This window comes from Panthera tigris, chromosome B3 (genome assembly GCF_018350195.1).
Source record: "Panthera tigris isolate Pti1 chromosome B3, P.tigris_Pti1_mat1.1, whole genome shotgun sequence".
Taxonomy (NCBI): Eukaryota; Metazoa; Chordata; class Mammalia; order Carnivora; family Felidae; genus Panthera; species Panthera tigris.
In genome coordinates this window covers 144,369,577-144,383,392 of record NC_056665.1, presented here as the reverse complement: position 1 = coordinate 144,383,392, position 13,816 = coordinate 144,369,577, and the positions used below count along the sequence as shown (strand labels likewise).

The 13,816-nt window shown below is 63.8% G+C and overlaps 2 protein-coding genes across 5 annotated transcripts; both read right to left on the bottom strand.

The window, feature by feature from the left end:
• Nucleotides 1-905: 905 nt before the first annotated feature.
• On the bottom strand, nucleotides 906-4,716 carry LOC122239320. Of its 2 annotated transcripts, none has more exons than XR_006218287.1 (3): nucleotides 4,434-4,716; nucleotides 3,877-4,018; nucleotides 906-1,373 (listed from the first exon to the last, which is right to left on the bottom strand). XR_006218287.1 is itself a non-coding variant. In XM_042987802.1 (3 exons), the coding sequence occupies exons 1-3, from the start codon at nucleotides 4,585-4,587 to the stop codon at nucleotides 1,104-1,106; spliced, it is 633 nt and encodes a 210-aa protein (XP_042843736.1). In that variant the 5' UTR covers nucleotides 4,588-4,716; the 3' UTR covers nucleotides 906-1,103. The 2 variants fall into 2 exon arrangements, 1 of the variants encoding a protein (XP_042843736.1); XM_042987802.1 differs by having other exon boundaries at nucleotides 4,367-4,716.
• Nucleotides 4,717-7,478: 2,762 nt separating this feature from the next.
• Nucleotides 7,479-13,564, bottom strand: TRMT61A (tRNA methyltransferase 61A). Of its 3 annotated transcripts, none has more exons than XM_042990662.1 (4): nucleotides 13,332-13,564; nucleotides 12,416-12,775; nucleotides 9,774-10,040; nucleotides 7,479-7,862 (listed from the first exon to the last, which is right to left on the bottom strand). In XM_042990662.1, the coding sequence occupies exons 2-4, from the start codon at nucleotides 12,744-12,746 to the stop codon at nucleotides 7,591-7,593; spliced, it is 870 nt and encodes a 289-aa protein (XP_042846596.1). In that variant the 5' UTR covers nucleotides 12,747-12,775; nucleotides 13,332-13,564; the 3' UTR covers nucleotides 7,479-7,590. The 3 variants fall into 3 exon arrangements, with proteins under 3 accessions (XP_042846596.1, XP_042846597.1, XP_042846595.1); XM_042990663.1 differs by having other exon boundaries at nucleotides 13,342-13,564; XM_042990661.1 differs by lacking the exon at nucleotides 13,332-13,564 and having other exon boundaries at nucleotides 12,416-13,318.
• Nucleotides 13,565-13,816: the final 252 nt, after the last annotated feature.

The window sequence follows — 13,816 nt, the reverse complement described above, 5'->3', positions numbered from 1 at the left end:
ACAGTTACATGGGCGCCACCCATCACATGTCAATTACGCTGCAATGAAATGGGTTTCTGCGCTATCTTCTGGGGGACAAGTTCAGTGGGGCGGGGGCAGGGCTGAGGGAGGGTGTGGAAGGAGGAAACAGGGTGGTCTTCTGGAGTTGGGAGCTGTGGGACACAGCCTTCTCCAGGGCAGGAAGCAAGGGCCCTCCCTCCCTCTGTGCTGGGGCCACTCGCAAGGCCCACCCTCCACCACAGCAAACCCACTCCTGGGTCTGTGGCCTTGGATCCATGCGAGGAGCAGAGAGTGGATGGCTCACTGTGGCCCCGCCAGGGACGGGCCACCTACCTCTCCCACCTGCCCCGCAGCGTGTGACCCACTGCCCCCTGCCCCAATGCTGGAAAACCCTAGAGAAACAGCAGGGCCCTGACTTCAGAGGAGGCCGAGGGAAGTAAGTCTGGGGCACCTGCAAAGACAGGAACTTCTTCCTGCTGCCTGGAAAGTCTAGAGCAAAGAAATGGTTGAAAAGGCCTGGGGCACTTTTTTCCTTTTAAAAAATGTATTATGGAAAATGTCAAGGGCACCTGGGTGGCTCAGTCGGTTGAGCATCTGACTCTTGATTTTGGCTCAGGTCACGATCCCAGGGTTGGTGAGATCAAGCTCTGCATCGGGCTCTGGGCTGAAAGCATGGAGCCTGCTCGGGATTCTCTCTCTCTCTCTCTCTCTCTCTCTCTCTCTCTCTCTCAATAAACAAACAAACAAACTTAAAAAAAAAAAAAAGAGGGGCACCTGGGTGGCTCAGTCTGTTAAGCATCCAACTTCAGCTCAGGTCATGATCTCACGGTCTGTGGGTTCGAGCCCCACGTCGGGCTCTGTGCTGACAGCTGGGAGCCTGGAGCCTGCTTTGGGTTCTGTGTCTCCCTCTCTCTGTTCCTCCCCTGCTCACGCTCTGTCTCTCTCTCAAAAATAAATATAAGAAAATGCAAAGCCTTCCACGTCCAAGGAGTATGGGGCTTCCTCTCTCCCAGCCTCCACTCCGTTGGCCCAGGGCCACCTCCCGGGACCATTAGCACACCTAAAAAAGGTGTCATTCCTTAAACCCACGAAGCGCTCAGACTTCAGTTTCCCAAATGTCTCATTTTGTAAAATAAAACCTCTGGTTCGTTCACGTCAAGACTCGAAGGGGTCCCGAAGGGGTCCGCGTGCGCTGCCTCTCCCAGCTCGCCGGCGAGATGAGCCTCCAGAGACACAGCGATCTCAAGAGAAGGGTTTGGGGACGACACAAGAGTTCCGAGCAGGAGCAGGCTGAGGCAAAGTGAAGCTCTGACACCAGCGCGGCCTGGAGGAGTGAATCCATGGTGCTGGAAGCCTCCGCGGACTTGACCTTGCTGCTCAAGTAATCGGGATGCGTTTGCGCGTTTTAAGAAACAAAAGAAGGAAGAAAGTTGGAGAGTTGCTGGTGTCTCTGCAGTGATCACTGAGCCCCGTGCCCCCAGCTTCCGAATGCCGCAGGCCTGGGGTGGGGCCAGGGAAGAGCATTTCCACGGAGCCCCCAGGCGATGCTGATTCGGCTGGTCCAAGGGCCGGGAGGCCTCAGCTCCAGGGAGATTTCCTGGACACACCCGCGGCCCAAACTCAGGAATGTTTTGCCACGGGAACTGCCTTGTGGGTTTGGAAAGACGGCCTGGCCAGCAGAGAGGACCGAGGCCTGGCCGTGGAAGGTCACTTCTGCCTTCTGGGGGAGGGCAGCTTGGCAGAACTCATTCTGGGCGGACACATCCTGATTTTGCTACAGAGACAGGAAGTCAGAAGGGGGTGCCGACCTTTGGGTCCTGGCAAAGTAAAGGCCACTCAAGCATCTCCCTAAATGTCTGGAGTTCAGAAAACCCTGTCCACCTCCTGTCCCAGGACACAGTGATTTCTGTCTCTCACTGGGGTGCCAGACCTAGGGTCCACGCTTGGCTGTGGGGACAGGCTGGGAGGGACTTGAGGGCTGAGACTCAGAGGGTCCCCCTGTGCCAAGTGCTTGGTGACTGGCACACGCACAGAGCATTTGTGGGCACGTGGGGAGGACTTGAGGACATTAGGGGCAAAAGGGCTGCGTACTATTTTGGGCTCAAGTTGGGGGCTAAGGGGCTGCTGAAGAGAGGCCTGAGGGCTTGGAGAGACACAAGCCCCAGGATCCCCTCACTGCTGCTTCTATCCTCCACGGAAGGAAAGAGGGCCCCAGAGAGAGAAAGAGGGAGACTCGGGAGGTAAAGGGCAAGGGTGGCCAGAGCGCAGGCAGGAGGGCATGGCTGGTGGCTGGCGGCTGAGAGGTGGGGGATGGCGCAGGTCGGGGGAGGGGTGGAGGTGGCCCGCCCGGAGGGGCGGGGAGAGTGGAGGGATGTAGGGCCAACTCGTTACCGGACCCTCCTCCCCTCCCGGCCCCTCTGCTTCTTCTAAAAATGTGCCCACACCCGGCCGACCCCCTTTGAAGGGACAGATGTCAGGGAGAAAGCTGATTACTGTCAAAGGCTGGAGGCTGCGACCGGAGCTCTCGGTGAGCGTGACCCAATTCTGAGCTATTCTCAGCCTGGTGGGAGCCGAGCTATTCCCTCCCGCCGACGCCGAAGCCGCTCCCGAGGCAGCCTGACTTTGAAATGCCCTCCTCCCTCCGAGGGGCGAGGCGGGGAGGGCAGGCGAGGCCGGCAGAGACCCGCGGTCCCACGCCCTGCCCTGCCCCCCACCCCGCCCCTGCCACGCAGTCCCGCCACCCGAACCGCAGGCCCCCCCTGTCCGCCCGACCCGAGGGCAGGCCGTGTGATGCAGGGCTCGGAAAGGGCCCGCCCGCCCCCCTCCCTGCACGCAGGCCAGGCCGCAGCCCCAGAGGGAGCAGAGAAGCGGGGGGCCGGGCTGAGTTGACATCAGCTGGCCCCGCACGTGAACAGGCCTGGCTGAGGTCGGCCAAGAGCAGCCACACCGCAGATCTGAGGGCGAAAGGGACTGCTGCCGGCAGCCTCTGCGGCCATGGGGGGATAGGTATTTGTTATGTAGCATGCCTGCGTGACAGCTGATTGACCATGCACGTACCTCAAAGGCCGTGAGGTCACCCAAAGTGCTCCTTCCCCCCACCCCCACCCCGCTGGCCTGATGTTCCTGCGGTTCTCAGTTTTATTACACAACCGTGAGCACAGCGGGCGGATGAGCTGGGTTTTCCAGAGAAGCCTCAGTGTCAAATCTTCTCTCCCATTATCCTGAGAGACTAGCCAAGTGCCCCTGAAGCAAAAAGCCGTTCGAAAGAACATTGTCAGACCCAGAGTGGCCCCAAGATTCTGGCATTGGAAACTGAGACGGAGACTGACGGCTTCCCGGAGGCGGTGGCAGCAGTGGCTCTCACCAGCGATGACAATCACAGATGTTCTGGGTGCCTGGAGGGCTCAGCCAGAAGAGCGTGCGACTCTCGATCTTGGGGTCAGGAGTTTGAGCCCCACAATGGGCGTAGAGATTATTTAACAAACACCCCTCTAACTTACAACAATCCAAAACGTCGTACGAGCACCAACTGGGCAAACGCCAACTGGATATTTCAATCCCATGGCAGCTCCTCCCCACTCCCACCCCCAGGCAGGCACTGTGTGTGTCCTCCTCTCCGCCAGGAGGGAAGGGACCGTCACCACGGTGCCCAGAGGGAGGATGTGAGGCAGGTGGGCCCAGAGCCCGAGCCCCCCGGTGCAGGGCCCAGTGGAGTCTGGCCTCCCTAAGAATCAAGTCCAAATATCCTTGTCCGTCGGCGACTGCAGGGGGCCACCTCCCGGCAAGGCCTTCCTGATGGTCCCAACCCTCCGTCCCCCCTACACACCACAGGTTGAAACCCCTTCCCTTGCTTTGCTTCCACTTCGTGGCTCTCACCTGCCTGTTGGTGCCTGGTTCCCGGGAGCCCCGCAGGGGCAGGCAGGGCTGCCCGAACGTCTGGTTCCCGGCGCCGGGAGGGCGTGACCCGTAGCAGGGGCTTGGTCTGCACTTGCCGGGCTGGCGGACACACCCCGCGAGGCTGGCCAAGAGGGCAGAGTTCTGAGGACTGGGCAACATTAGCCTCCACCTGCACATCCCTCCTGGGGCATCAGGGGCCAAGACCCCCAGCAGGGAGGCCCCTGGAGACCCTCCCACCTGAGGCCCCACCAGGAGGCAGGGACACCCCCAGCCTGGCCTGTGAGCCCAACAGCCTCTGGGTAGAGTGGGGCACTGTGTCTGGGCGGCCAGCCTGTGCGCACAGCAGCCTTGCAAACAGGGCAGGCAGCTACCAGTCTCAGAGGTGGGGACACCGCCCTCTACAACTCATCAAGCTGCCCTCTCCCAGGCCTGCCCGTGGGATTCCTGTCTGAGGCCTGCACACTCCCACCTGGAAGGACCCTTGCTCATCCTCCTCCAGTTTCCACCAGCCCTTCCACACCTCGCACAGCGGTCACCTCTTCTGAGGAGCCTTCCAGGATTCCAGTGGAAATTGCTCTCCCCTTTGGCCTCTGTGGTTACAATCCAAGGGACCACACAGGGCAGGAGAGCATCTAGTAGTCCCCGGTCAGCATGCAGAAGCTTGGCAGCCTGAGCCCCAGAGAGTCTCATTTCCTCTGGGCCTCAGCTTCTCCGCCTAGGCAGTGAGCTAGAGCCGGGTAGGAACAGCATCATCTCTCCGGCCTGGGGTCCCACACAGCCTGTCTGCCTGCCTTCAGCAACAGGTTGGAGAGAGAGGGGGGCCTGTGTCCCTAGAAGACAGACAGGCAACAGAGGCAGACAAGGCTGGGGGGGGGGGAGGTGGCGTGAGGGGGGCAGGTGTGGGGCAGTCCACCTGCTGTCCTATCCTCATGGAGCAAACAACCCTTCCTCATCACTTTGTTAGACAGGGTGTGGCCCCCAGCAGCCTGGCATCCATTATGCCACCTGCTGCCCATCCAAAATCCCACCCTGGGCCCCCAACCCACCCGAGCCCAGGGGCTTCTGGTGGAGGGGGTGAGCCCCTCAGAGGCAGGCAAGGGTGAAGCATAGCGAGGGCAGGGGCAAAACACACCAGGGCTGAAGAGGGCAAGGCCCAGGGGGCTTCCTGGGGGAAGGGTGGGATCTCGGACTGTGACCCACGGAGCAAGTGAGCCAGGGTCTCTAGGTGTTCGAGGGCTCGGATGCCCGAGGAGGCCAGCAGGGGAGGCAGTTGGACATGTGACATCTTTGCATCTCGGGTGGCGGCAGGGCGGGTATAGGAATTTCCAGGAAAAACTGAGGGTCAGAGTGAGTGTCTGGGGCTGGGCGGGGGACGTCCCCGTGAATCCTTGCCCTGTGACCAGCCCCGTGCTGCTGACTCGCAGAGGTGGCTGTCACCAACCTGCTGACCGGCCACTCACCATGGGCCCTGGCCCTGCCTCTGGACACTGGGCTCCCCTTCTGCAGAACTGGGGCACCACTTGGCTTTGGCTCCTTTGCCAGGAGACACAGGAGCAGAGAATGGTTCCCCAGAATGCTCCTGCCTGAGGCTGGGGCTGGGCGGCGCTGAGACACATTTTGAGTGCGGTCTTTAAGGGTGCAGAGGAGTTCACCGGGGGCTCAGGGCCACACGGGGCTCCAGACTGAGGCTGAATTGGGCCCAGAGGGCTACCTGGGGCAAGGCTGATGCCTGGAGGCCCGGTGGGGTCACAGGGGCTCACATGGGGCTTGGCGGCACAGATGAGGGGCCAGAGGGCCACCCAGACTTGAGAGCTGCCCTGTGCCTGGTGTGCCCGTGCGGAGGGGTGCAGGTCTCCTGACCCCAGTCCTCTGGCATCCCCAGGCCCAGTGACAAACCAGGGCCGTGGTCTAGATCGCCATCCTCAGCCCCATCTGGGAAGTGGAGCTTGCCCAGGCGGGCCATGCCCTGTGCCAGACATCCTGCAGGCCTCTCTCTCAAAGGCCAGGGGAAGGCACAGGTCCTCCTCTGTCCCCGAAGCTAAGCATCCGCTCAGAGGTCAGGCCAGGTCCCGGGAGGCAGGAGAAGGCTGGGACAGTGGTCCCAGGGCCCCAAGGAAATCTGGTGGGGCTCAGGTCCTGCCAGGAGGTTGGGAGGAAGAGGGAGCCCCGCCCTGTGACGCTTCCCCCAGGAGACCAGCCCCCCAGTAGGCCCACCTCCTTTGGCATCTTCCCACGGACTCAGGCCTGGAGGGTCTTTCTTGAGCTCTAGACCCTTCAGAAAGCATAAGAGACAGACCGTGCTGTGAATGGAGGGTCCAGTGCTCTGGGACGGAAGGATGGAAGGACAGACGGACGGACGGATGGACACACGGACACACACACACACACAGGCAGACCCTCTCCCCCCTCACCCACTAGGACAAGTGGCCCTTTCTGCAGCTGAGTGGGGGTGGCCACACACTCGCCCCTTTGTCCATCATGTCCCAGGCTGTTGTCCTGGAGTCCAGAGCCCCTGTCCAGACGCCCCGCCCTGGGACAGGGAGAGGAAGGAGCAGACCCAGGGCTGTGTGTGGGGAGGCCCAGCCCGGAGGTTGGTGTCGGGAATGAGGGTCTGACCCGAGTGGCACCAAACAGACCAGGTGCACGGCAGGGGCAACGGTGTTTATTTCTCTGCCAGGCATGGTCGGGGCCGGCCCCCTGCCCCCTGCCAGCACAGCACCCTGGGGCTCTCGTCCAACATGGGAAAACTGAGGCTCCTAATGACAGCTGAGGCCGAGGGCAGACACTCGGGCCCTTCACGCAGCAGTGGCAGGCATGGATGCCAGAGAGCAGGGCAGGCCTGCCCTGGAGGGGTGTCCTCCCCCCTGGATGCGCCCCCTTGTCCCCAGGGCTCCCGTGAGGGTGGGGCACCCAAGTAGCTCTGGGGTTGGACAGCTGGGGTTCAAACAGCTGAGAGGGACCGCCAGCCGGATCACTTGAAGCACTTCTCCGCCCTCCTCAGGCTCCCGGCTAAGTGATGCCGCGGTCTCGCTTCTTGCCACGCCAGGGGCTCTGGCGGGACCGCGGCCACAGGAGGCACTTCGGCAGGGGGGCAGGGCTCCCCTCCCCCGTCTCTCCAACAGGAGGGGCCGCAGGACACTGCCACTTGGCCTGTATAGCACCAGGCAGGCTGGGCCAGGCCCGAGGCCACACGGCAAGACCACCTCTCCCTGGCCGCCAGGCCGGCCTGGCACGGGCAGCTCGGGGGGGGGGGGGGGGGGGGGGGGGGGGGGGGGGGGCCAGGGCAGCGCCAGGCTCTCGCCCCGGGGAGAGGACGAGCCAGGCCGCACACCGAGTGGGGCAGCAAGCCCCTGGTCCTTCTCCTCGGAGTCCTTGCTGCCCCCCTCCCTGCCAGCTTGGGGCCACCTGGGAAGGGGCACCCCTTGGCCTCAACACCCAGAAGAGCTTGCGACAGTGGAGATTTTCTGTGGCAAAAGAACAGCAGCAGCTCGGGGAAGCAGAGCCCAGCAGTGACTGGGGCAGGAGGCCTTCCTGGAGCCGCCCCCTGGGGCCCCCCAGCCCTGCCCGCCCGCCCCGCCCCCCCCCCCCCCCCCGCCTTTCTAAACACAGGCCAGGCCTGGCGGTCGCCCGCTGACCTTATAAGGCGGCCTCTGGCTGAGCCACACCTCCCTGCCTGGGCTCCAGGGAGGCCCGCTAGCCGGGGGTCTTGGTGGCAAAGGTCAGGTAGCCGGTGTGGCCCACGGCCTCCTTCATGGGTGTGCCGCTGCGGAAGGGGCTGGCGTCGGGGCCGGCTTCGGGGCCCGGACCGGCCCCCAGGTCGGGCGCGGGCAGGCTGACGGTGCGCACGTTGTACACCCGGGGCAGCACCTCCAAGGTGCTCAGCTCTGAGAAGCCGCGGGCCGCCAGCGCCTGGCACGTGCGCTGCACCTGCTCGATGCACGGCGAGAAGGAGCAGAAGCGCCCACCTGCGGGGAGCCAGACGCGCAGTCAGGGGAGCCGGGCGGGGGGTGGGGTGGGGGCTCAGGAGCCAGCAGCCTGAGGGCTGGGGACTGCGGGCCGGGCGTGTGGGTGCCCGGCCACCGTCCCGGGCCCCGAGGCCGGCCGAGTCCTCCACCACGCAGAGCCTGGCAGCAGGGTGGAGGAGGGGCACAGGCCGGCGGGGCAGGGGCTCTCCGGGAGCCGCGTGGAAGGGGCCACTTAGACCAAGCCCACGACCCTTATTTCTTTGGCCTTTGGCAGGCGCTTCTACGGGGAGAGCCGAGGGTCGGGGCCAGGAGGAACAACGGGCTCAGGGGTCAGGGGTCAGGGCAGAGCCCTGTCCCAGCTGCAGGAGCGCCGTGCCCAGAAGAGCACTCACCACACGGCACGGTAGCAGTGGGGGACGGGGCTCACCGGCGGGCGGAGGCTGTTGCTGTCACAGGAAATTAGAGGCTGCCACCCGCTCTGGGGAACAGGAGGCACCGACGGCCAAGGATGACAGGGTGCAGGCGGGAGCTGACAGCCCCTTCCTGCCACCTCCCACCAGGGCCCACCTGCAGTGTCCCTCGGCCTGGCCCGCGTCCAGCCCACATCCCCATCCTAGCAAGGAGGGTGTGGGGAATCCGAGGCGGGGGAAGGGATGTGGCCGGGCAAGTCCTGGAATGTCCCTGAGGCCTGGTCACCTCAGCCACACCTGGGGACACACCCAGGGACCGCCAGATGGATCTTCAGGAAGGGGTGAGTTTGGAGGAAGCACGAGCAGTTTGATGGCAACCTAGAGGGCACAGTGTCATCTCCAAGAAGGCACCTGGCCCCTGAGCGTACTGCTGGGGAGACAGGACCCTCTGGGCAAGGGCTAGAGCCTTCCGGCCAGACCGAATCCCAGGGAGCCTGGGGACTGCGCTTCGCTGGGGTCGGGCTCACAGAGCAGGCAGGTATCAGAAAATACAAGGCCCATGAGCAAGAGACACAGAGAGAGCCCAAGGGAGGGGCTTGGAGGGGTATAGGGGGTGGGGTCCACGGATGGTGCAGCTCCCCCGGCCAAGCACCAGGAGGGAGCCCCAACGACAGGAGGAAGGCTCGGGAGGGTGACCACTTGGACCTGGCATCATCTGGGGGTAAAGCTAGAAGGGGTGGAGGGGTGGGAAGCTGGGCTCAGCCCCTCCCGAGCCCCAGGCCACCTTGGCAGAGAGCAGGGACACGGCAGGGGACCCACTGGGACCCACTGCTGCTGCCTTGCTGTTTGAGGCGCGCCTTGGCACCTGTCTTTTGGGGGGGGGGGAGGGCAGCCCTCCCCCTGGGGGCACCTGGGGTGGCTCTCCACCCTCCTCCCCACCCTCTGTCCTGCTCTGCTCCGCAGGGAGGAGGGAAGGGGCCCTGGCTGCCTGGGCTGGCTCCTTCTCCACAAAAGGGAAAAACCCAGGGCCTCACCAGCGCCTCCCTGGCTCAGAGCCAATGTTCCCGCCTCCTTCCCGCCTCCACATCTCGTATCTTCCCTAAAAGGGGCTACTCTGCTGGCCCGTGGCTGGTGGGGGGAGGGGAGACTCTTCGGGCAAGAGCTGGGGTCAGAGTCTGGAGTGCCCTGAGGCACAGGTGGCACCTCTAAGGTGGGGCTGCCACAGTCCCCAGGGAACTCAGATGCCTCCCAGCTCCAGGGGGTGGGGGGTGGGGGGGAGCGGGGCAAGGCCGAAGAACACAGGCTCAGCTGGAGCCCCGTTCTCCCCAGTTCCTATTCCTCTCCACCTCCCCACGAGCCTTCGGCCAGCCTGACCCACCCCGACTTCAGGTCAAAAGGGGCCCTGGCCTGGCCACACTATGTGGCCTGTTGGCTTCTGACCTCTCTGGGCTTCAGACGACCCACACCCAAGACCAGGCCCACACCAGAGCCCCCAACGTACCTTCAACCTTGAGGGCGTCCCAGGCGTGGCCCACAGCCTCCCAAGGAGACGGGATGTCCAGGAAAACAGCATCAGCCACGTGGCTCACACCAAAGCCGCTGCGGCATACGTCCTGGTTGCGCACCGTCACCCAGCGGCCCACTCGGTGCTCCTGGAACTCCTCCCGGGCCTTCTCTGCCCGCTGCTGGTGAAACTCCACCGAGTGCAGGTGGCCCGTGGGCGCGATGGTGCGGATGAGCGCGTGGGACACGGAGCCGCTGCCAGTGCCTGGCAGGAAGGGACGGGTGTCAGGCAGGACTGCCGGGGACACTTAAGAATCAACCCCACCCTTACTCTGGAAAAACCCACACGGGGCCCATGGGTCAGACGATCCTGGTCGCTAGTGGGCACCACTCCGGAACTGCCCGGCAGGTCCGGGCTGCCCACGGTTTTGTCACCGAGTCTGCACTGGGGCTGGGTGGGGACGCGACCGGCTGGGTTTGTTTTCGGGGTCTGCAGTGGGTCCGGGCGGCAGAGCGGCCGCCCTGCCCGATCCCAGCACCGGAGCAAACCCCGTCCCCGCCCCCCACTCCCCACCTCCCACCCGGTGGCTGGCCCTGAGTCCCCCAAGCTCGCTGCCCACTCAGAGGTCTGCCCACCTCCAGGCCACGTGGAGCGGGAGTGTGGTGTGCCTCCGCCCTCACTTCGCCTGATCTCACGGCACCAAGACACGGCAGCCGACTTGCCACCGGGCCCCACTCTTCCCCACGTCGCCGTCCGCCAGTTCTCTTCCACCTGCCCTGGCCACTCCCCGGCTCCTGTCAGTGCTGCCCCTCCGCCTGACTTCTCACCTGGCTGTGCCCAGCTGGGGCTGCGTCCCCCCATGACCTCCCCCGCCCTGCGGTTTCGGGTGCCAGTCTTGATGCATGCTCCCCAGTGCCGGGTCCCTTCGCTGCAGACTCCTATTGTCCAGCGCACACGCACGACTTCCCAACACCCGACAGCGCTCGGCGTTAACGAGGACAGAGCTGGATCCGCTCCAAGCCCGAACCCCTCCCGGCGGCCCTTCCTGCCCAGTCAACGACACCCACAGCTCGACCAGACATCGCAGGGGTGCCCCAGACTCTCCTCTCCCACCCCACATTCGGTCCACAGGTAGCTCCTGCCTCCCCGCCTCCACCCTGCCCCCGCGCAGCCTGGGCCCTCCCTCCTGGCTCCGTAACCGCCACCAGACAGGCGATTCTGTTCCCCTCGGTGAGACCCTGCTCTCGCCTCTCCACACGGGCACAGTCAGACCCGACCACCCTCCGAGCTGTGCCCGTTTCCTCCCGACCTCATTTCCTGCCCCTGCCACGTTGGCCTCCTTGCTGGGTCCTCACTCAGGGCCTCTGCACGGCTCACCCTTGGGGTGACACTCTCGCTTGCTTGGCTCTTGGTAGCGCCTCCTCCTCCTCGTTTCCAACTGAATGTCCCCATGCCAGAGGTCTTCCCGGACCGACCGAGGTGGAGGGACCTCTTGGAGCCACCCTCAAACACACAGTCCAGTTTTACTAGCCTCACAGCGATCACAGCACTGAAACAGTGACACTGGGCTTACTGTCCCCTCAGGGAAGGGGCAACCTGGCCTGTCTTGTTCACGGCTGTACCCGTAGTTCCTAGAGGGCAGCTGGCATATTAGAGCCCAGAAGCACGCCCACTGCACAGAGAGCAGTAGGGGATGGAGCTGGCTCGAGGGCCTGCTGCCCATCTGCCACCGGCTCCCCAAGTCCCCAGTGGCTGAGCAGCAGGCCTCTGCCTAGACCCCACTAACCCTCCGACCCACAGCCCAAGTTCTGCACCTGACTCTTCCCGTTTCAAAGTATCTGGCTGGCCAACATGGAGAAAGAGGCCTGAGAGGGATAAGATGGCCTCAAGTCCTCAGACCTGGAAGCAATGGTTCTGGGAACTCTTTGTGACCTTGGAGCCCAGCTGCACAGCCCATGAGGCACATGCTGGAAATATAGGTGCATCGGGCCTGGGCTGTTCCTGACCAGGCTGTATGCTTCAGTCTCCACCCCAGGTGGCCCCAGCACGTGTGTGTGTGTGTGTGTGTGTGTGTGTGTGTGTGTGTGTGTGTGTAAGGGCCAGGAATGACCTCAGGCCCTGGGCTCAGTGACAGCAGTGCTGGCCGACGATGAGCTTGAGATAGAGACTCCCCACCTACAATGAGTACCTCAGAGCAGCCCTGGTCTCCCTCCAGGAAGGGGAAACTCTCGGCCCTGGGGCTGGGTGGTCGGGGACTGCTGGGCCAGCCACTCTCTGCCCTCCTGTCAGCACAGAGGTAGCGACTGGCAGTCAGCACCTAGGCCAAAGCCAAGTGGCACTCTGGCCCTGCCTCGCCAAGACAGGCAGGACTCTCACTGAACACCAGCTCCTCTGGGGGAAATCCCTGGTCCAGTGCCATCAACTCTCATTCAGATTACAGCACCTGCCTCCTAACTGGTGCTCCTGCTTCTGCCCTCACTCCCTGCAGTCAGCCCCCCCAAAACATTGGTAAAGTAGAAGCTGCGCAACCACGCCTGTCTTCAGGAAGGGCAGGATGGAGGCTGTCTGGATGCTGGGTCAGACTTTCATCTTCAAGTCAATTTTTCAGAATCAGGATTGAGGTAGCCCAAAGAACTCACCGGATTCACAGACCACAGAGCCAGGCCGAAGCTCCAGCATCATAGTGAGCAGAGCAATGTCAGTGGAGTAGAGGATCTGGGTGCGGTGTGGCAGGTTCAGTGTCCAGAGCTCAGGCGTGGGGTGGAGCACATACACCCAGCCACCTCGACCACAGGTCACCTTGGAGCCGAAGGGGCGGCCGATGAGGTCTACTGAGTGCCGCAGGACGCCATGCCGGGTCTGGGTCTGTGCCCCCCGCTGCACACGCACTGCCACCATTGCACCGTGGCCCAGTGACAGGATGGCCGTGTCACCCTCTTTGATCAGCTCCTCATACGCCACGAAGCTCATGGTGTTGCTATCTGGCAGGTGCCTGAGACCTGGGAGAATGTGTGTGGGCATGAGCATGCAAAGGTGCCAAGAGGGTGCACCTGGGATCTGGGTGGAGGGCTGTGAGGCCCAGGTCCCAAGCGGTGAGGGTGGGGTGGCTGGCTCCGTCCCTGGCTCTGTCCAACAGGACGACCAACAGGGCTGCACCCTGCACTGACGTGTTAAGCCCTTCTTGGTCTAGGTCACGAATTAGAAGTCATCAGCCCAAATCACAGATGGAGAAACTCAAGCGGGGCAATGGCAAAGGACGAGCCCACGATTTCCTACTAAGGATCAGACCCTCTCATCACCCTTCTCGGGGACACCGACTCCCATTCTCCAGGTGTGAGAGGAGGGACCGGCCACCAGCGGGGCAGCGGTCAGTGGTCTGTGGTATCACCTGCAGGCCAGGCTTCATTCCACGGAACCCCCCTCACCCCAGTCTCCCCCAAAGCGGGCTTCCAGGCGGACGGGCGGCAAGGGGGGGATGCAGGAGAGGTAAGGGCCCCCCAGCAGAGGTTGGGGACGCGGCAGGCCGGGCCGGCAGGGGGCGAGGGGGGGCCGCACCGAGTCTCACCCGCCAGGCTCGGCGGGCTCCCGCTGATGGACGCTCCGCACGTGGCCGCGCGACGCTGCCTCCGCACTTCCGGCTCCGGCGCGGCGCGGCGCCCGAGGATGGCGTCACGGCGCCCCGCCCCTCGCGCGCGGGATGCCGGGACCCGTGGGCAGCCCCTCCCGGCTGCGGAGCGCGCCTCCTGGGCGGCCTCTGCTCGCTACGACTTCGCTGTTTATACAAGCTCGTGCAAAGGACAAACGAGAAGTTCCAGCGTCCCCTCGGTCGGGCTGCTGTGGGCGGGGACCGGGGCAGGGCCTCGTAACGCACTCTTTTTGGCAGCCCCGAAGTCCCCGGAAAGGCTGGCCCTTTGCTAGCTGCCCACGCCCTACGAGGACACTTTGCCTTGGCCGTGTTGTCCCAGCAAACCACTCTGGGAACACCTCACACTGGGCCCCAGGATGAATTCCAGAAAATGGAATTGCAGATCAGAGGGTCG